Below are 20,918 nucleotides of genomic sequence, written 5' to 3'. Positions count from 1 at the left end.
GTGCACAGGTACTCTGTGTATATATACTGTCTCTTTCAAAACCACACGCACAAACTCTCTCACTGTATACCCATATACGTGTGTGTGTGTGCGCGCGCACACATGCCTTTGCATTCAAAATCACTTTCTTTAAAATTCTAGGAGAAACTGTTTTCTGACAAAATCATGAGCAAATTTCACTAGCCAGACTGCACTGCACAGAATTAAGAGAGAAGAGAGGTACCGCCTGCCACACGGACCTTCCCCATACGCCAGGCCGTCAGGGAGGACGTCACTTATAAAGATGCGGCTGAGATGCTGGTGTTCGTCCACCTGCGCAGTCACTGCAAACCCTAGGAAGAAAAGTAAAAGGAGAAAACAAGTCTAAGTTCCTGACACTAAGTATTTCCTTGACCATCTACGTATTCCCGACATTATACATAAGCAGGGTGTGTAGAAAGTCTAAATGACAGCTATTTTGAAAGCACAGATATCTAGGAGGGGCAGAAAAGGGGGAGAGTGTATCACATCTAAAGGTTTAGGACATTATGCTACATGAAAAAGTCAGCCCCAATAGACAAAAGACTACATGATTCCACTTCTATGAGGTACTAGAGCAGTCAGATTTAAAGAGACAGAAAATAAAAGGGTGGTTGCCAGAGGCTGTGGAAGAGGAGAGAATGGGAAGTTACTGTTTTACAAGAGTCCCGGTTTTGCAAGATAAAAACATTTGTGGAACTAGGTGGTATTAATGGTTGCACAACAGTATGAATGTATTTAATGGCGCTGAGTTGTCATTTTAACCTGTCTTAACTGCTATGAAGGGAAATTATGATATGTGGTGTTGTTTTTCAGTCACTAAGTTGTGTCCAACTCTGCAACTCCATGGACTCCAGCATGCCAGGCTTCCCTGTCCTTCACCATCTGCCAGAGTTGGCTCAAACTCAGTGATGCCATCCAACCATCTCATCCTCTGTCACCCTTTCTCCTCCTGCCTTCAATCTTTCCCAGCAGCAGGGTCTTTTGCAATGAGTAGATTCTTTGCATCAAGTGGCCAAAGTATTAGAGCTTCAGCATCAGTACTTTCAATGAATATTCAGGACTGATTTCCTTTAGGATTGACTGGTTTGATCTCCTTGCAATCCAAAGAACTCTCAAGAGTCTTCTCCAGCACCATGGATAGAAAGCATCAACTCTTCAGTTCTCAGCCTTCTTTAGGGTCCAACTCTCACATCTGTACATGACTACTGGAAAAACCATAGCTTTGACTAGATGGACCTTTGTCAGTGAAGTGATGTCTCTGCTTTTTAATATGCTGTCTAGGTTTGTCATACCTTTTCCTCCAAGAAGCGTCTTTTAATTTCATGGCTGCAGTCCCCATCTGCAGTGATTTTGGAGCTCCCTAAAACGAAGTCTGTCACAGTTTCCACTGTTTCCTCATTTGCCATGAAGTTGAATGAGTAGCCAGCCATTCCCTTTACCCAGGGGATCTTCCCAACCCAGGGATCAAACCTGGGTCTCCCACATTGCAAGCAGATTCTTTATCACGTGAGCCACCAGGAAAGCCCTATATTATGTGTATTTTGCCACAGTTTTTTTTTTTAAATTGAGATAAAAGTCTTATTAAAATAAATTAAGTTCACTTCAATATAATATTTGTTAAGAAACAACTCTGTATGGGGCTAGGCACTTTGAGCAGGTGGAAAAATACTTGAATGGATACTGCTTGCCCTAAATAAGACTGCATGGGACACCCAGGTGAGATGGCCCTTCTCTGAATGTGTCTCCCTCCATCCTCCAAAAGTGCCCTCATCTGTGATTCCATGGTGGGAATACACATTTTCGTGTCTTGGTCCCGTAATCCTGGGAGGTCTTTGACAACAGGAAGAAAGGCATGTCCCGTATTTCTTCTGTGCCTCACACAGAGCCTGGGAGATCATGGTCACCAAAGGGTATTTTTTCAAGTATCTCCCATCAGTCATTCAAATGCAAAGAAGACTGACCAAAGGAGACCTTGGAGAATAGAGCGAGACCAATAGAAACATAGATAAAATGCTCAGAGGCCTTGAGAGGAAAACCAACATAACATCTGGGGCCAGACAGATGCCATAAAATTTAGAAACAAGGAACATCATTTTACCAAAAAACCCCAACAAATCATAAAAAGGAAATTTTTAACATATTACGATCAGGTTGTGTCATTTTAAGGGAAATAATTATATCAATATATCTAACAAGAAATAGTCTTTCTATGGAGATATCTACTGATCATTAACCGGCAGGCTACAGTCCATGGGATCACAAGAGTCCGATACGAGACTAAACCACAAGCACCATCATCTAATTATCAAGTTTCTCTGGAACAAGACAAAGCAAGAGACAGGAAGGAACTTTAAGATACGAGTACAGTTTATACAGAGCCAAGTTTAAACACAGATGAACAGAAATGCAAGAATTAAATATTATGAAGTGATATGGATAATACTGACCCTTAATTATTAAACTGAAGGTAAAGCAATGGGTAAGGTTTCTTCAAGGAAGTGAGACCCTTAGTCAGCCTTTGAAGGACAAGTTGGATTTATACACTCAGAAAGAAGGGAATAAGGGAGGGGAAACATGGGGGCCAGTTCAGGCAGGTGAAGCGCTAAGAGCAAAGAGGCGGAGACAAAAGAACTGTTACATGAATCATACGTTAATCAGCTAAGAACTGTGCCCAGCACACAATAAACTCATTGCGTGGTTATTATCACCATCACTTCAAGGTTCCCTTCAGTTTTTACATTCGTTCCTCTTAAGTGTTTTGGTATTTCCCCCCAATAATAATACATATATTTTTAGTCTGCTAATATAAATTAATAGGCATGAGGGAAGAGAAAGGAAGCTCAGAATCTCTTGTCATAGTTTCTGAAAATGGGAAGAAAAGAATATTAGGTCCAAAGATACTGGGGCAAACCAGGCAAGAATGGACCAGACGGTTCTCTGATGAGTGCGTTCATCCTCCTTACCGAAGTCAGACACACCCCCGGTCTTTGTCAGCTGCACATCATACACACTTAGTGGAAAGACTTCTATCTCATCATAAACCTACAAAAGGGAAGACCCACAAAATCAGAGGATCTGAAGTCACAGTATCTTGCAAATTTATTTTGATTGTTTCCAAGCTAGACGCCAATTTAAACAGAATTTTTTCCCCCGAATGACACTATTTTTTTTAATTAAGGGGCCATGGATGGGTTTCCTTGGCCCATGGATCGGTCCCTTACCAAAACCGAAGAGCACTCACCTGCTCCTGCATATATTCGTACGGTGCAGGAATACAGTACTCAACGTTCTCGTCCACTAACTTCCGAAGTTGTAGGCCATAATGGCTGGGTTCCAACTGCCTCATCTAGGGAGAAAAAGACAGCTATTCAGATGTTAAATGTTCTTTCTAAATGCACCATTGTTCACTAAAAATAAAAGTGGAAATTTCTTTTAAAAAATCTTCTATAATATGCTGAGTTTAAGTATATACAAGAGCTCAAGTTTCAGTGTGCAAAAAAGAAAAAAGGGAAATTATTTTTAAGAAGATTTTCTCTAAATGATACCACTTATCACTAAAAACAAGAGATGTATTTTGAAGCAGTTATGGTGGTCAGAACTGCTCTCTTTTAATAGACAGGTACCTAAATTTAAATTGTTTCCTGTTACTAAAGAAATTTGTGAAATGTCAACCATCTCATACTCTGCAGACTTCAGAATTACGAATTTCCTGTTCCAACCATTTTTCACAAGGAAAAGGTATACATAAATATATACACACACACATAAATATATATATACACCCACACATTCTGTCTCAGACACATTTTCAACAATGAGAAATTTTCTCAAGCCTATGTTCTAACTGGATCTAATTCACCCACTACGTCTGACCTCCTCTATCAGAATATTTACCAACTTGATATTATTGTTATTGAATAATATTATTGACTGCCTGAATAATCACCTGACATAATGGAGCAAAAGAAAATTAAATTCATTAACAGTAGAAGCTGCATATACAAATATCTGGAATCCTAAGGCGTAAGTCAAAGTGAAAAAGGAGGACTAAAATGAAAGATTATCTAATAAGCATTTGTGGTAAAGAGCTACCAAACTCGACATTTTTTTAACCATTTCGTATGTTTGCCTTTTCTCTGAAAACTTAAAAATATTTCAGCTCTACTGCGCCATCTGGTGGTCTGAAAGCATATTATCTGATGCTGCTGAGTCAGTTTCATGGCTCTCAGAGGGCTCTCTTGAAAATATATCATAAACTTTCTTCTCAGAAATAAAACCCAGTTTGAATAATGAATAAAACACCATCTCATAACAATCTCCATGAAGCATCTGTGAGTGGTATTGAGTGACTCATTTAATCTGGAGAAACCTGATAAAACTAGCATCAAACCAAACCACTGCAAAGTTAATGCCACTTTCTCACAGAATACCATCTATAAGTACCTTAAATAACAAAAGAGACTTCATAATTATCCCAGATACAAAGGTGTATATACAAAATTTCAGTAAAATAGCTGAAGTTCTTCATGAAGGCATTGGGCCATGACTCAACTTATTCCTCTAAAACATGGAGAAAGAGAATGCTATACTGAATATGTTAATTAACAAATTTGTTCCTTCCTGTAGAAAGTGAGGTCTTAAACACCACCCAAATTAAGCAGGCAAAGGAGGGCAACATCAATGATCATTCCCATTCAGAAGTATATTTCTACAGCAAAATCCACTACCTTGCAGGCCAGAGTCAGAATGTCTTCTACTCTGGTTTCCGGCTTGATCATCACAGTCACGGCTTGACGATCCTGAAAGTGAACGTCAACCTGGCTCTCCCACGTGCCGTCTCGGGGAACGCCATCCACTGCTGACCCGTATAAGTGTAGCAGGTCATCCACCTGTTTTGAGGTCCCAAAAGAAAGGGTGGGCTTGACAAGCAAATGAGGGAAGCCATGGGAAAATGCCCCCTGAATTTAGAGTTAGCACTTTTGCACTCCTCACATCTAGGGCTTCTCATAACCCTCTGGGGCAGACAAGCCTAGAGTTTCCTCATTTGTTTAACCCACATGCAACTGACGCCTTGGGAGGCTGACTGGAGTCGATCAACTCCTCCTCCTGTGTTCTAGCCATTTTGCCTCTTAGCCCAAGTTAGCACAATGCAGTCAAAGAAGGGCTGCTCAGTACCCACTCTTACTGCTCTAGAATTGTCCAGATGACCAGGAACTCCATGAAGTCTATGTCTAAGCCACGATCCCAGTGAATTTCAGATACACTCTTGGCCATGGCCTCTGACGCCTGCCTGCATACTAACCATGAACTGCACTTAACTTAATCCAAGCATGTTTCTCTTCTTTCTACTTGTTTTTTAAAATTACCCCCTAATCCTGGACTAAGTGTTTTTCCATCTTCAGCTAGACACTCATTCAGAAATCATCCCCAAACATACCATGTTTCAGAAGCTTTTCCCAAGGAAGCTTTGTTTCCTAAACTTCACCCTCACAGTAACTCCATGACCTCATGCTAATATGTTCTTCTATGATTCATAAATAAAAATAGTTAACATTAAATATTAAGCAACTCAGAAATGTTCCCTTCTGGTTAGGCTCTCCTATTAGTCTGGTAGTAAAGACAAGACTTGAGGATTTGAAATCAAAAGACTGAGGTTCAAGTCACACCACTTAACAAGCAGCAGGGCAGGGCATTTCCTGTGTTCAACCTCACCTCCTATTTTGTAAACAGGGATGTTATTAATACAACACAATTGCTTAAGTTTGCCAATCAATAATATAAATTTTGTGAACAAAAGAGATCATATATGTGAAAACACCTCACACACCAGAAAATGTTACACACAGATTCATCATCAATACATCACGTATACCCCACCTATCATACATGAGAGTTGTCAATGACAGGTTTTTTACTTTGAATTTCACGCATTTAAAACACATGCACATACACACACAAGATTCCCCTATGTACTAAGTCGCTTCAGTCATGTCCGACTCTTCACAACCCCATGGACTACAGCCCACCAGGCTCCTCTGTCCATGGGATTCTCCAGGTAAGAATACTGAAGTGGGTTGTCATGCCCTTCTCCAAGATTCCCCTATACCATAGGATTAAAATACTAGAATATGTACAGTAATTAAAAAAAAAACAAAACAGATTTAGGCAAAGGGAAGACTCAATTTTCCTGTGTTGTCTTTTTAAATGTGGTACTCATCTTTGAAGTGACATTTCTGGCTCTGTCACTTCCTGTATATTTTCCTGGAAAGATGGTCACAGCCCAGAATGCACATGAACACACTTGCCAAAGAAAAAGACAGCGAGCAAGAGAGAGAGAGACAGAAGCAGATGACCGGAGCCAAGGACTCAGGCAAGCAGCACGGACCCCAGTGTCCCCTGCAGGGTCCCATCTCACATGGGTCCCATTTTCTTCTGAGGTTAAGCCTCAGGCACTTCCATCCACCTGAGCAGGAATTTCAACCAGGGGCATCAGCAACAAGCAGGTACGGGCTCTCAAACAACGCTCGCTCAGAATCAAACCAAAACCCCAGCAGAGGTCACTGTGGAGTAAGAAACCACAAAGAGCCAGGACCAGGGGACGTCAGCCCATCCTGACTGCTGCGGCAAAGCAATTCAGGGCTGTACTTTGAGAACAGAGCCAGGAAAACCTGACGGAGGATGGACAGCTGGGGGAGGGACACGGGGAACACAAATCCACAACTACCCTCCCCCCATCCCAGAGAGACCTCACGACTCCTCGCCAGTTCACTCACCACTCAGCCCTCCGAGGCAGGCGCTGTCCCAACTCTCCAGCAGTGAAAAGAGTGGGGCTCAGAAAATTCTAGAAACTTGCCCCAGCTCCCACAGCGAGCTATGACTGTCATACTGTGGGAATTTGAACCCTGGACCCCAGTGTGAGCCTGGGCTCCCACCACTGCTCTATAGGAACGTCAGCCTGGCAGTTCCTCTCACAAAAGGGACACGGGCCAGCTGTCTGATTCCTTTCGGTTACTCCACGAGGCACGCCATGTTCCGGCTCCTCCTACTCCCCACACGAGCACTCCCCTGCCTCCAGACCCCGGTGACCTCCGCTTCTTTCGCCTGCTTCACCCTCCCCAGAGCTCCTGTCCTGAATTCACATATGTCTTTCAACCTTATTTCAAGTGCTACCCTCTTTCTTAGGAAGTTTCCCCTGCCCTCCCCCAACCCCAACTCCACTCAGTTAGATGTGTCTACACTCTGATGTCCCTGCAGTGAAGTCCAGCCAGCTTGATAGGCATTTCCAGGATGTTCTCAGGTCCCCCAGATGCTGAGATCAATGAATGACAGCAGGGATGCTGTCTTTCTCATTCTCAGTCTCCTTCCGCCCTTCACACAGTGTATCCTTCAGCCCTTCACACAGTGTATCCTTCAGCCCTTCACACAGTGTATCCTTCAGGCCTTCACACAGTGTATCCTTCAGGCCTTCACACAGTGTATCCTTCAGCCCTTCACACAGTGTATCCTTCAGCCCTTCACACAGTGTATCCTTCAGCCCTTCACACAGTGTATCCTTCAGGCCTTCACACAATATATCCTTCAGCCCTACACACAGTGTTTCCTTCAGCCCTTCACACAGTGTATATCCTTCAGCCTTTCACACACTATATCCTTCAGCCCTTCACACACTCTGCATCCTTCAGCCCTTCACAGTGTATATCCTTCAGCCCTTCACAGTGTATCCTTCAGCCCTTCAGAGAGTGTATACCTTCAGCCCTTCACACAGTGTATCCTTCAGCCCTTCACACAGTATCCTCAGCCTTTCACACAGTGTGTCCTTCAGCCCTTCACACAGTTTATCCTTCAGCCCTTCACACAGTGTATCCTCAGCCTTTCATACAGTGTGTCCTTCAGCCCTTCACACAGTGTGTCCTTCAGCCCTTCACACAGTGTGTATCCCTCAGCCCTTCACACAGTGTGTTTCCTTCAGCCCTTCACACAGTGTGTCCTTCAGCCCTTCACACAGTGTGTATCCCTCAGCCCTTCACGCAGTGTGTTTCCTTCAGCCCTTCACACAGTTTATCCTCAGCCCTTCACACAGTGTGTATCCCTCAGCCCTTCACACAGTGTATATCCCTCAGCCCTTCACACAGTGTATATCCCTCAGCCCTTCACACAGTGTATATCCCTCAGCCCTTCACACACTGTATCCTCAGCCCTTCACACTGTGTGTCCTTCAGCCCTTCACACAGTGTATCCTTCAGCCCTTCACACACTCTGTATCCTTCACCCCTTCACACAGTGTATATCCTTCAGTCCTTCACACAGTGTATATCCTTTCAGCCCTTCAGTGTGTATCCTTCACCCCTTCACACAGTGTTTCCTTCAGGCCTTCACACAGTGTATCCTTCAGGCCTTCACACAGTGTATCCTTCAGCCCTTCACACACTCTGTATCCTTCACCCCTTCACACAGTGTATATCCTTCAGTCCTTCACACAGTGTATATCCTTTCAGCCCTTCACAGTGTGTATCCTTCACCCCTTCACACAGTGTATATCCTTCAGCCCTTCACACAGTGTGTATCCTTCAGCCCTTCACACAGTGTGTATCCTTCAGCCCTTCACACAGTGTGTATCCTTCAGCCCTTCACACAGTGTATCCTTCAGCCCTTCACACAGTGTTTCCTTCAGCCTTTCACACAGTGTGTCCTTCAGCCCTTCACACAGTGTATCCTCAGCCTTTCACACAGTGTGTCCTTCAGCCCTTCTCACAGTGTATACCCTTCAGCCCTTCACACAGTATATCCTTCAGCCCTTCACACACTGTATATCCTTCAGCCCTTCACACACTGTATATCCTTCACATAGTCTGTATCCTTCCGCCCTTCACACAGTCTGTATCCTTCAGCCCTTCACACAGTGTATCCTCAGCCTTTCACACAGTGTGTCCTTCAGCCCTTCACACAGTTTATCCTTCAGCCCTTCACACAGTGTATCCTTCAGCCTTTCACACAGTGTATCTTGCACCCAGAACACACCTAATCCATGGGTGTTGAACTGGATGCAATGAGAAATTCAGTCACGTATGGGCTTGTAGGGTAAGAGCTGCCCATTTTCATTGCCTTATGCAGAATCTATTTCCACAGTGTTAAGTTCTTAATCCTCCCTAAAGTTTCAAGAAGAAAAACTAAAAGAGGATTACTATGGAGAAGTTCTAGGCTAGAGAAAACTATGCAGGCAAATAGAAGATACGACGAAGGACCAAAGAAACATTCACATTCTATTCAATTAAACAAGGTTTTGTGCCTACATGTGCTCTGAGGAAACATTTCCTGAGTCTACACTGCTGACCTAAAGTCAAACTGAATGATCGAGGTCTATCAACACCAAGGCTAGGGGAGGTTCAGATTCTCTCAAGAGATCCTAGAGTGAAAATTTACGTGTAGTTTTTTTCCTATGGGTAACATACACACAGCCTAGAAATTTAAGAAATTAAAAAAAGGTGAAATATGGCTATTCAAAAGGAATGCCAAGGATGCAGAAGTGATTCATTAGAACTAGAGAAAGAAAAGACTACTTGGTGCTTATACATTTCCTAGGCTGTTGGAAGACTTGCCTACTTGGGGGAAAAAAACTGGATTGATCCTTTTAAGGGTCACTGTTATCTACACTGAAATCACATGCTTCATTTTCAGTGAGTCAGATAAGATATTCTCTTACCTTCTTTTTCATAAAAGGAATAGAGAATCATGAAAACAAGCCCAGCAAGTTGACGTGTCTGGAAAACACTTTTCTCTGCTTATCCTTAAAGATGCTACGTTAATCTTTTAAACCCCCACCCAGAAGTCCTTGGCTGGCTACCCCTGTCAAGACTATCATATACCCCTTCACCCACTCCATCCCTCCCTCCCCACAAAATTAGCTTCCAGTCAGCCAGTTCAAGGTTTCCAGTTCTCAGAGAGACAGACAAACCAGCAAAAATACAATAAACAGACAATCTGGGTCAAATCCCAGCCTTGTCAGGGCTGGTTAGCTCATGTCTCTGGGCTTCAATTTCTTCACCTTTACACACCAGCCCAACAGAGAAATCAGGAGACTGGCATGAGAAAGAGCATTTGAAGGGACTACATAAACTTTAAAGGGCCATCAACAATGTAGAAGATCGCTTTTGAAGTTTGGTGTGGATTATGGAATTACACCATACTAGGCTTGACCAATAAATCAAGTCAAGTCAAATCACCGTGGATGGTGACTGCAGCCCTGAAATCATAAGACTGCTTCTAGACATGAAAACTATGACAAACCTCGACAGTGTGCTGAAAAGCAGAGACATGATTCTGCTGACAAAGGTCAAGGCTATGGGCTTCCCAGTGGTCATGTATGGTTGTGAGAGTTGGATGGTAAAGACAACAGAGCACCACAGAATTGATGCCTTCAAACTGTGGTGCTGGAGAAGACTCCTGAAAGTCCCTTGGACAGCAAGGAGATCAAATCAGTCAATCTTAAGGGAAATCAAATCTAAACACTCATTGGAAGGACTGATGCTGAAGCTCCAATACTTTGGCCACCTGATGAGAAGAGTTGACTCACTGGAGAAGTCCCTGATGCTGGGAAATATTGAAGGCAGGAGGAGAAGGGGGCGATAGAGGATGAGATGGCTGGATGGCATCACTGATGCGATGGACATGAACTTGGGCAAACTTTGGGAGATGGTGAGCGACAGAGAGGCCTGGCAGGCTAGGCTGCAGTCCACGGGGTCACAAAGAGTCAGACATGACTGAACAAAGGCTTGACCACTGTAATTCAACAGTGGCCACTGTAGAAGACCGCATGAGAATCAGCCCTTGCTCCAAAACCCAAGGGAACCATGGTGACTACTGGTGCCCAGACCACCATGTGGCCCGGTGCTGAGTGGCCATCCACCAAACGGTAAATCACTGAACTGCAGCCACGGCCACTTCCGTTAAGGTGTGCAGATCACTTCCGCCCTCCAGGTAGGGCAGCTTCTACAGAAGCATTTCTTATTACCATCACATTAATGGCCTTGAAAGCACATGTCAAATTAGTTCTGCTCAGTGTGCCTCAAGGAGAGAAAATTGAAACTCCGTGGGCTCTCACAGCAGATGCTTTTGGATCAAATGGCTCGTAATTGCTACTTGGATCTCTGAAGGGAAGTGAGTGGCAAAATCACAATCTGGCCGTCACAAAACGGGCCCACACCACAGTTGCTGATAAAAGGAAGGTCTATTAGCAAGTGAGATGAGGGAAGAACACAAAAGGCGTCCGTGCTCTTGGCTGTCTTAACAGCAGCAAAATGTCACAGAGGAGGAGGTGTTCGTTTCCTTCCTGGGTGGATGCCCAAACATCAGTTGATATGAAAGGGAGACAAAGACCTATCTATGTACCATCCATCTGTGCACATACGACTGTTGTGTATGGTTCCAGACTAAATGTTCTATTTAAACAGACCAGAGTGATGGTCAAGAGTAAGCGGTTTCATTCATAGTTTCCATTAAAAAAAAAAAAAAAAAAAATTAGCATTTTTTTCCCCCAGTTTGGAGCTAAGGACTAGTGTGACAATACTTCATTCACTCGCTGCCACAGAAAGTTGGGACACCCCAAGCCAATTTTCCAGGAGCGAGAGCCAAGGCCCAGGGCGCCAGGGTATCTGCAATGATGCTTCTGGGGTAGCTCCCTTCCAGAGCCTCAGCGGGGGATTTGTTGTCACTATCTCCATAACAAACACATCCCTTCAAACTCTGACTGAGACGTATTATTACTCACCAAGAAGTACCCTAGGAAAAGCTTTCACTTTTTTGGCGGGCCAAAGTGTCCTTTAAAAAAACCGCTCAAATAAGACTGGCTGGATTCCAACATTAACAGATTTCAAATTAGGGTGACTCACAGTTGGACTGTTACACGGTGCACCGATTAGAATGGAATATTTTTAAATACCCATGACCCCTCCTCCCTCCCAGCACTCAGGAATGACTGCCTTTCTATGTTACGCTGATGGACATAACACACTATTTACAAATAGATGGTTTGTGCAAGTTATAAATATTCTCCAAGAATGATTAGCAGAAAAAAAAAAAAAAAAAAACTCGTGGAATGAAATGTTAATTATTCAACCAGCTACAGGCAGAATCTTAAGTCCCAGAGATATTAAAAAAAAATCAAATACCCTTCATTCTGTCTGCTACTCAATTTAAACCTAGTTATCTGAGTACTACAGGATAGAAATAATTGACACGCCATTAAAATAGCCCTCTATGTCAAAGGAATTTCTTCACTGTTGCTATCCAGAAGCAATGTTTAGTTAAAACAAATAGGGATAAATGTTTTAAATATATATGCTTTAAAAAATAATAATAGCAAATGCAATAATACTTCCCTCTCACTGGTTATAGCACCAATGGGGCTTGTTAATTAAATCACAAGAAGATGATTTGGTCATTTGAACCCAATTTAAATAAGCACTAAGCTTAATTCTAATCATTAATGACTACCAAAATTTATTTTCAGTGTTCAACGTAAGTTCTGTTAATAGAAAGTGTTTTGATGATACAATTTCTAAACTCTCAAAGTAGGAAATTTAAATTATCACAATGCTGGAAGAGGTATGACCTTAAAACCATGTGGCTTTTATTGCAGATCAAACAGTTCTTCTCAACCATTAAAGGGCTACATATGATACAGACAAGTAATAAGCAAATTTATTAAGCAATACTATATCCTTAGCAGTGAGTCATGGGTTAAGAATATACACATAATCAAAAGTGAAAGTGAAAAGCCGCTCAGTTGTGTCCGACTCTTTGCAATTCTCCAGGCCAGAATACTGGAGTGGGTAGCCTTTCCCTTCTCCAGGGGATCTTCCCAACTCAGGGATCAAACCCAGGTCTCCCGCATTGCAGGTGGATTCTTTACCAGCTGAGCCACCAGGGAAGCCCAAGAATACTGGAGTGGGTAGCCTTTTCTTTTTCCAGAGGACCTTCTCAACCCAGGGATCGAACCTAGGTCTCCCGCATTACAGGGGGATTCTTTACCAGCTGAGCCACCAGGGAAGCCCAACACATAATCAAAGATCCTAGTTATAAACTTGCCTGGGAGATATGACATGTATACTTGGTGGGATGACTAACAGTAAAAGATAAGAAGAAGCAAACAAATAATAATGATATAATTTGCTGCTGTTGCTGTTCAGTCGCTAAGTCGGGTCCAACTTCTTGCAAACAATTTTTTTAATCAAGTAAAATCTCTCGTAGACTGTGTAATTTGATCCAGATTTTGAAAAAATCTCTGAGTGTATACAGAAATAACAGGGCAGAGAATGGAAATCATTTATTATGAAAAGTCTACCATTTTGATGGTATGATCTATAAAGAGGAAAGTTTGGATGTGGCTTCCTCAGAGTTCCACTCAGTCAAATCAGGTGGCGCTAGTGGAAAAGAACCCATCTGCCAATGCCGAAGACATAAGAGATTGTGGGTTTGATCCCTGGGTCAGGAAGATCCCCCAGAAGAGGTCATGGCAACCCACTCCAGTATTCTTGCCTGGAGAATCCCATGGACAGAGGATCCTGGCGGGCTACAGTCCATAGGGTCACAAAAAGTCATACATGACTGAAGTGACTTAGCACACACACAGCAAAAGGAGACCAGCCAGGAGCAGTGCCCATGACCTGGCCTCCTGGAATAGCCACCCTAGCTCACTTGACCTGCCCTCTGGCAGCCCCTGTGCTGTGAGTATGGGAGGTGAGGGCAGGGTTTTGAGCAGAGGTTCTCTACCCCATCTTAGGACACCATGGGCAGGGCTTAACTATGAGGGGTGGTTCAACAGTAACCATGGAACTGAGCCCCTGCTCACTACTCACAGTTGGGTCCACTTCCCATGGAGGCAGAAGAGGTAGCTGTCTATGGCATATATTTTAAGATCACCAGAAATTTCCTCTTTTACCTCCCTCCAGACCCATCACATGGTCTAAACACTCTGCCATTCCTCAGATCTTTCAAACTATCGCCAATTCACTGAATTACCCCAATTAATTTGTTATGTAATATTGCCTACTTCTGTAAAAGCACATTAAATTGTGTCTAAGCCCTTAAAATCAAGTTGGAGCCTCAACAAACAGTTTAGAGGGTTATTGGACATAAAACCCCAAGATACAATGATTTAGTGAGGAAGAAGATAATAGAGACACGAAAGACAACTTTAATTGGAAGGTATAGATTTGAAAAAGACACAAAGAAGAGGCGTGAGCTCACCCAGACCATCTTCACCCACCCCAGAATTCCATCCAGCAATGGTTCTGGGCTTTGCTCAGTCAGAAACTGTCCTGGGGACTAGACGGAGCCCCTGTGCTCAACTCTACTGAAGGCACCCAAGGCTGCTGATTCACAGCGTGAAGCACTGTATGTGTGAAGACCCCTGACACTCAGAGAGGAAAATGCAAGTTTGGATCCACTAAATTCTCTAATGACAGTAAGTACTACCCGAGGAATAGGGATAAATAAATGAAAGTCGCTATTTTGACTTCAGTCTAGCTATAATCCACTTCAATCTAGCTATATTCATGGGCAGGACTGATGCTGAAGCTCAAACACCAATACTTTGGCCACCTGATGCAAAGAACTGACTCATTTGAAAAGACCCTGATGCTGGGAAAGATTGAAGCGGGAGGAGAAGAGGGTGACAAAGGATGAGATGATTGGATGGCATCACCGACTCAACAGACATGAGTTTGAGTAAGCTCCGGGAGATGGTGATGGACAGGGAAGCCTGGCGTGCTGTAGTCCATGGGGCTGAAAGAGTTGACACGACTGAGTGACTGACCTGACTGATACCACTTTGAAGATGGAGTTATCGTGACTTTAAGATACCTTCAAAAATAACTGGCATTCTGAAAACACCTTTTACCTACTCGGCACCATTTGAGTTCCAAATTTATTTTCAATAGGTTCAGATAAAGATTAAGCATGCCCCATTTAACTTGGCATTTCTGTCATCCAAGGAAAATAAGACGGCTGCCATCAGCAACCTTGCTTACCTCACTGGAATTATTGGAGCTTTGAGGTAGCTGAGTTCCGGAAAATCCATGGCTGCCACTGGAATCGAATATCTGAAAGACAGCAGGAGAAAAAAAGACTAATGAAGTGGCTCTGCAATATTCATTTGGCAGTTACTTTCTCAGTATTTAAAAATGTGTATTATTTACAACTCTACTACATCTAAAGTTTTAACTTGAAGTTGCTTTTCTTTCCTTCCCATATGGCTACATATATTACCTGTCTATGATACATATTGTTCAGGTCATCCTAGCTCTTCTTGATGTTGCTCTTAGCAAGAAGTACACATTTCTGAAGATGCAGAAGTCAGAGTTGGCAAAGCCACCAAAATCAAGTTTATAACTATTTTTTAAATGTGCATAGAAAAATTATTAGGAAGAAACAGAGCTAAATATTAAACGTGGTTGTGTCTGGGTAGAGGAACTAGGAATAATTTCTTTTTCCAGTTTTTATCTTCTAGATTTTATAGTGGAATACTAAACATTAAAGAATAGGCCATTTAAACATTTATACCTAGTACATCAGCTCTCAGCCCAGGCAGCACTCGTGGTAAAGAACCTGCCTGCCAAGGCAGGAGGCACACGAGACTCAGTTCGATCCCTGGGTCAGAAAGATTCCCTGGAGAAGGGCATGGCAACCCACTCCAGTATTCTTCCCTGGAGAATCCCATAGACAGAGGAGCCTAGCAGGCTACAGTCCATAGGGTTGCAAAGAGTAGGACACAACTGAAGCAAATCAGCACACACAATATCAACTGCATTCAGTTATATAAATTCGTTGTTCAGTCACTCAGTTCATGCCCAACTCTTTGCAATAAACTGCAGCACACCAGGCTTCCTTGTCCATCACTATCTGCCAGCATTTGCTCAAACTCATGTCCATTGAGTCAGTGATGTCATCCAACCGTCTCATCCGTTGTAACCACCTTTCTCCTAATGCCCTCAATCTTTCCCAGCATCAGGGTCTTTTCCAATGAGTCGGCTCTTTGCATCAGGTGGCCAAGTACTGAAACTTCAGCTTCAGCATCAGTACTCCCAATGAATATTCAGGGTTGGTTTCCTTTAGGATTGACTGGTTTGATTTCCTTGCAGTTCAAGGGACTCTCAAGTGTCTTCTCCAAAACCACAGTTCAAAAGCATCAATTCTTCTGAAAGAAGCACTCAGCCTTCTTTATTATCCAACTCTCACATCCATATATGACTACTAGAAAAACCAGAGCTTTGACTATACTGACCTTTGTCAGCTTTATAATATGTTGTGTAGCTTTGTCAGAGCTTTTCTTCCAAGGAGCAAGTGTCTTTTAATTTCATGGCTGCAGTCACCATCTGCAGTGATTTTGGAGCCCAAGAAAATAAAGTCTGTCATTGTTCCCACTGTTTACTCATCTATTTGCCATGCAGTGATGGGGCCGGTTGCCATGATTTAAGTATTTGAATGTTGAGTTTTAAGCCAGTTTTTTCACTCTTCTCTTTCACCTTCATCAAGAGGCTCTTTAGTTCCTCTTCACTTTCTGCCATAAGGATGGTATCATGGGCATGTCTCAGGTTATTGATACTTCTCCCGGCAATCTTGTTTCCAGCTTGTGCTTTCTCCAGTTTTGCATTTCGCATGATGTACTCTGCATTTAAGTTAAATAAGTAGGGTGACAATATACAGTCTTGACATACCCCTTTCCCAATTTGGAACCAGTTCATTGTTCCATGTCCATTCTAACTGTTGCTTCTTGCCCTGCATACAGGTTTCTCAAGAGGCAGGTAAGGTGGTCTGGTATTCCCATCTCTTTAAAGAGTTTTCCAGAGTCTGTTGTGATCCACATAGTCAAAGGCTTTAGTGCAGTCAATGAAGCAGAAGTAGATGTTCTCCTGAAATTCCCTTGCTTTTCCTATGATCCCACAGATGTTGGCAATTTGATCTCTGTTTCCTCTGCCTTTTCTAAATCCAGTTTTTATGTATGGAAGTTCTCGGTTCATGTACTGTTGAAGCCTGACTTGGAGAATTTTAAGCATGACCTTTCTAGCATGTGAAATAATGCAATTTTGTGGTAGTTTGAAAGTTCTTTGGCATTGTCCTTCTTTGGAATTGGAATGAAAACTGTTCTTTTCAGTCTTGTGGCCATTGCTGAATTTCCAAATTTGCTGGCATGTTGAGCGCAGCTCTTTAACAGCATCATCTTTTAGGATTTGAAATAACTCAGCTGTAATTCCATCACCTCCACTAGCTTTGTCTGTAGTAATGCTTCCTAAGGCCCACTTGACTTTACATTGTACATTTCCTAATACTGCACAGGAGGCAGTGATCAAAACCATCCCCAAGAAGAAGAAATGCAAAATGCAAAATGGTAAAATGATTGTCTGAGGAGGCCTTACAAATAGCTTTGAAAAGAAGAGAAGTGAAAAGCAAAGGAGAAAAGGAAATATATACCCTTCTGAATGCAGAGTTCCAAAGAACAGCAAGGAGAAATAAGAAAGATTTGAGAGACTAGCACCGAAACATGTATATTACCATATATAAAATAGATGACCAGTGCAAGCTCAGTGCATGAAGCAGGGCACTCAAAGCCTGTGCTCTGGGACAACCCAGAGGGATGAGGTGGGGAGGGAGGTGCAAAGAGATTCTAGGCGGGGGACACATTTGCACCTATGGCTGATTCATGTCAACGTACGGCAAAAACCATCACAATATTGTAATTATCCTCCAATTACAAAAAAATTTTTTAAAAGCCTTAAGTGAACAATGCAAAGAAATAGAGGAAAACAATAGAATGGGAAAGAGTAGATATTTCTTCAAGAAAATTATAAATGCTAAGGGAACATTTCATGCAAAGATGGGCACAATAACGGTCAGAAATGGTACGGACCTAACAGAAACAGATATTAAGCAGAGGTGGCAAGAATTACACAGAAAAACTGTACAAACAAGTCTTACTGACCCAAATAACCACGATGGTGTGATCGCTCACCTAGAGCCAAACATCCTGGAGTTATATAAATACCAACACTACAATTAGCTTCATATCTTTTTAAAACAAAAATGTTCAACCAAATGCTTTTGCTTCTCATAAAATTTTACATTAAGGACATTTACCATATATGATGGGGTAAAGACTACATTAGGCTTATATCAAATTAGCTAAATGTCAACATTTTATAAGCAAATTACCAAGATACTTATTATTGTCATTTAATTATATAGAATTTGCTATCTTGATTAAAATGAGAATTTGTCTCAAAGACATTATTTAAACTTCATAGAAGTTGAATTCAAAAAGATGAGCCCAGCATTAGCCAATGATGTATCAGTTCAGTTGCTCAGTCGTGTCTGACTCCTTGCGACCCCATGAACTGCAGCACGCCAGGCCTCCCTCTGCATCACAAACTCCCAGATTTCACTCAACTCATGTCCATCGAGTCAGTGATGCCATCCAGCCATCTCATCCTCTGTCGTCCCCTTCTCCTCCTGCTCCCGATCCCTCCCAGCATCAGTGTCTTTTCCAATGAATCAACTCGTCACATGAGGTGGCCGAAGTATTGGAGTTTCAGCTTTAGCATCATTCCTTCCAAAGAACAACCAGAACTGATCTCCTTTAGAATGGACTGGTTGGATCTCCTTGCAGTCCAAGGGACTCTCAAGAGTCTTCTCCAACACCACAGTTCAAAAGCATCAATTCTTCCGCACTCAGCTTTCTTCACAGTCCAACTCTCACATCCATACATGACCACTGGAAAAACCATAGCCTTGACTAGATGGACCTTTGCTGGCAAAGTAATGTCTCTGCTTTTGAATATGCTATCTAGGTTGGTCATAACTTTCCTTCCAAGGAGTGAGCGTCTTTTAACTTCATGGATGCAATCACTATCTGCAGTGATTTTAACCATAATCATAATGAAGAAATGTTTTCATTTATAACCAAAAAATGATTAATTTCAAAATTGAAGTACAAACAGAATCACAATTTTTAAACATGATATCCTTTCTGATTGTGAGCATACAAAAATAGTGGCCAAGTAAAGGACTGCATGTATTTTTGCTTTCAATCAACCAATCCACTCCCTACCACTTCCACCTTTATTGCTTTAGGGTTATAGATAAGTCATAGAAGTTGATTCTCTCCCTGCTATTCACCTGTTTCATGAAACTGTTTCACAAGTTAAATGTGTATATCCATATAAAATTAGAGAATAAAGTTGATAAAATGTGACCCTCTCTGCCAGCATATTCAGAATAACAGCTATCTGTCAGAAATAAAAACAAAAACTTCCTTGGACATCATCACATTTTCCCCATTCACTTAAATGCGCAGCTCATTTTGTGATAATTTATCTTTCCAACAGTCTTACAAAAAATAATAATCCTAAAACATATCGCTCAGCAACATAAAAATCATTATCACATACTGTATTAGCAGCATTAGGAAATATTTCAGACATGAGTAATCAAAACGTTCCCCAAACAATTCACTGTCCATGGGCCACCTTTCAACAATAAGTGCTCAGGCTATTTTTACTTGGCATGTTTAAATAGCCACTCATCCTCTTTCTAGGATAATAGGCAGCAACAGTGGTCCAGTGCTGTAGGATCTAGGTAGACCAAGCCCCAGCCTTGACTCTCAGCTGCCTCAGGAACAAGGAAAGGAAGTGACTTCAGCTCTCCCTGTCTCTGGCTTCTCATCTGTGATAAGTGATTACACAACGCCTACTTCGGGTCATACAGATGAGGTCAGCAAAGCGTCCGGCACTATCAACAGAGTTCAGTTGCTGTTATTCTATTATTAATTTTACATGTCGATTATAACAGAAAATCTATGACAATTACTCCCAGAGGCAATGACAAGTGCAGATGCTTTTCTGATGAGTCTTACCTTTGCATTCCCATGCGCTGCAGATGTAAGGTGTGAATACCTCTTTGGGAGTGCCAAAAAGAGAGTGAGCAACTTGAGTGTTTTTTTGGGGGGGGGGGGAAGAAGTTAATGCTGAGACTGCATCCCTTTGAAGCAACTTTGATCTCATTGTGAAGGCTGGTGAACATTTATGATTCACAGCATATCAGGGATTTCCCGCTTGGTCTACTGTCCCTCCCATGCTGAGCAACTCACCTGAGTTATAGACGGTCTTTTCTCCTTCCCTTTTCTTGCAAGTGTGTCCAGGCCTTTTAATGAAGAAAACAACCCCTTCTTGTGTCTTCCCCGCTGAGTCAGCGAGAGAGTTCTTTTCCGAAGGGCAGAGTCATCTCTAGAACATACCTGATTTAAAACACAGTTTAGAAACATCATAAAGTGTGTTATGTCCTAACAGGAATAAGCCGTGCTTGCTATAAATGTTAGTTGATCAGCTGCTCTTTGCAACCCCATGGACTGTAGCCCGCCAGGTTCCTCTGGCCATGGAATTGTCCAGGCAAGAATACTGGAGTGGGTTGCCATTTCCTCCTCCAGGGTATCTTCCCGACCCAGAGATCGAACCCAGGTCTCCCTCACTGCAGGCGGGTTTTCTACCATCTGAGCCTCCAGGTGTTCTGACCAGTCCCCAGAGTTATTCCAAGTCTGACATAGCAGAGGCACGTTCACCAGAGATCTCTTATGGAGATAACGTAAGTCTAGCTACCACAGTCACATCTCTCCAGGGTGGGCAGCAGGGTTGGCAGAACCACCTTCAGACCCCAGACTGAGCCAATGCTTTCCACAGAAGCCACCCACGCAGAAACGATCTCACAAAACCCAGGGGAACTCTCGGCAGAACAGATCAAAGCACCTTCAATCAGCCCTTCGATTCTTCACACCACTGTCACTGTTCCTCAGGGATTCCACCCTTCTGACTGTACGAGGTGGGACAGACAGAACGGCAGACGGGAATATTTAG

General features: G+C 42.7%; 1 protein-coding gene across 15 annotated transcripts in view; it reads right to left on the bottom strand.

Annotated features, from left to right (window-relative positions):
• The window catches only part of TIAM2 (TIAM Rac1 associated GEF 2), a 234,038-nt gene that overhangs the window by 66,599 nt on the left and 146,521 nt on the right, over positions 1-20,918 (bottom strand). For all 15 annotated transcript variants that reach the window (XM_055536045.1, XM_055536041.1, XM_055536039.1 and 12 more), the window contains 6 exons: positions 20,159-20,305; positions 15,048-15,119; positions 4,749-4,910; positions 3,263-3,367; positions 2,985-3,063; positions 240-332 (listed from right to left, as the gene is read on the bottom strand). In XM_055536045.1, coding sequence (XP_055392020.1) covers positions 240-332; positions 2,985-3,063; positions 3,263-3,367; positions 4,749-4,910; positions 15,048-15,119; positions 20,159-20,305 — 658 coding nt within the window. The remainder of the gene's footprint in view (positions 1-239; positions 333-2,984; positions 3,064-3,262; positions 3,368-4,748; positions 4,911-15,047; positions 15,120-20,158; positions 20,306-20,918) is intronic.

The sequence above is a fragment of the Bubalus kerabau genome, chromosome 9 (assembly GCF_029407905.1).
Source record: "Bubalus kerabau isolate K-KA32 ecotype Philippines breed swamp buffalo chromosome 9, PCC_UOA_SB_1v2, whole genome shotgun sequence".
In the NCBI taxonomy this organism is placed as follows: domain Eukaryota; kingdom Metazoa; phylum Chordata; class Mammalia; order Artiodactyla; family Bovidae; genus Bubalus; species Bubalus kerabau.
This window is presented reverse-complemented; position numbering and strand designations above follow the sequence as displayed.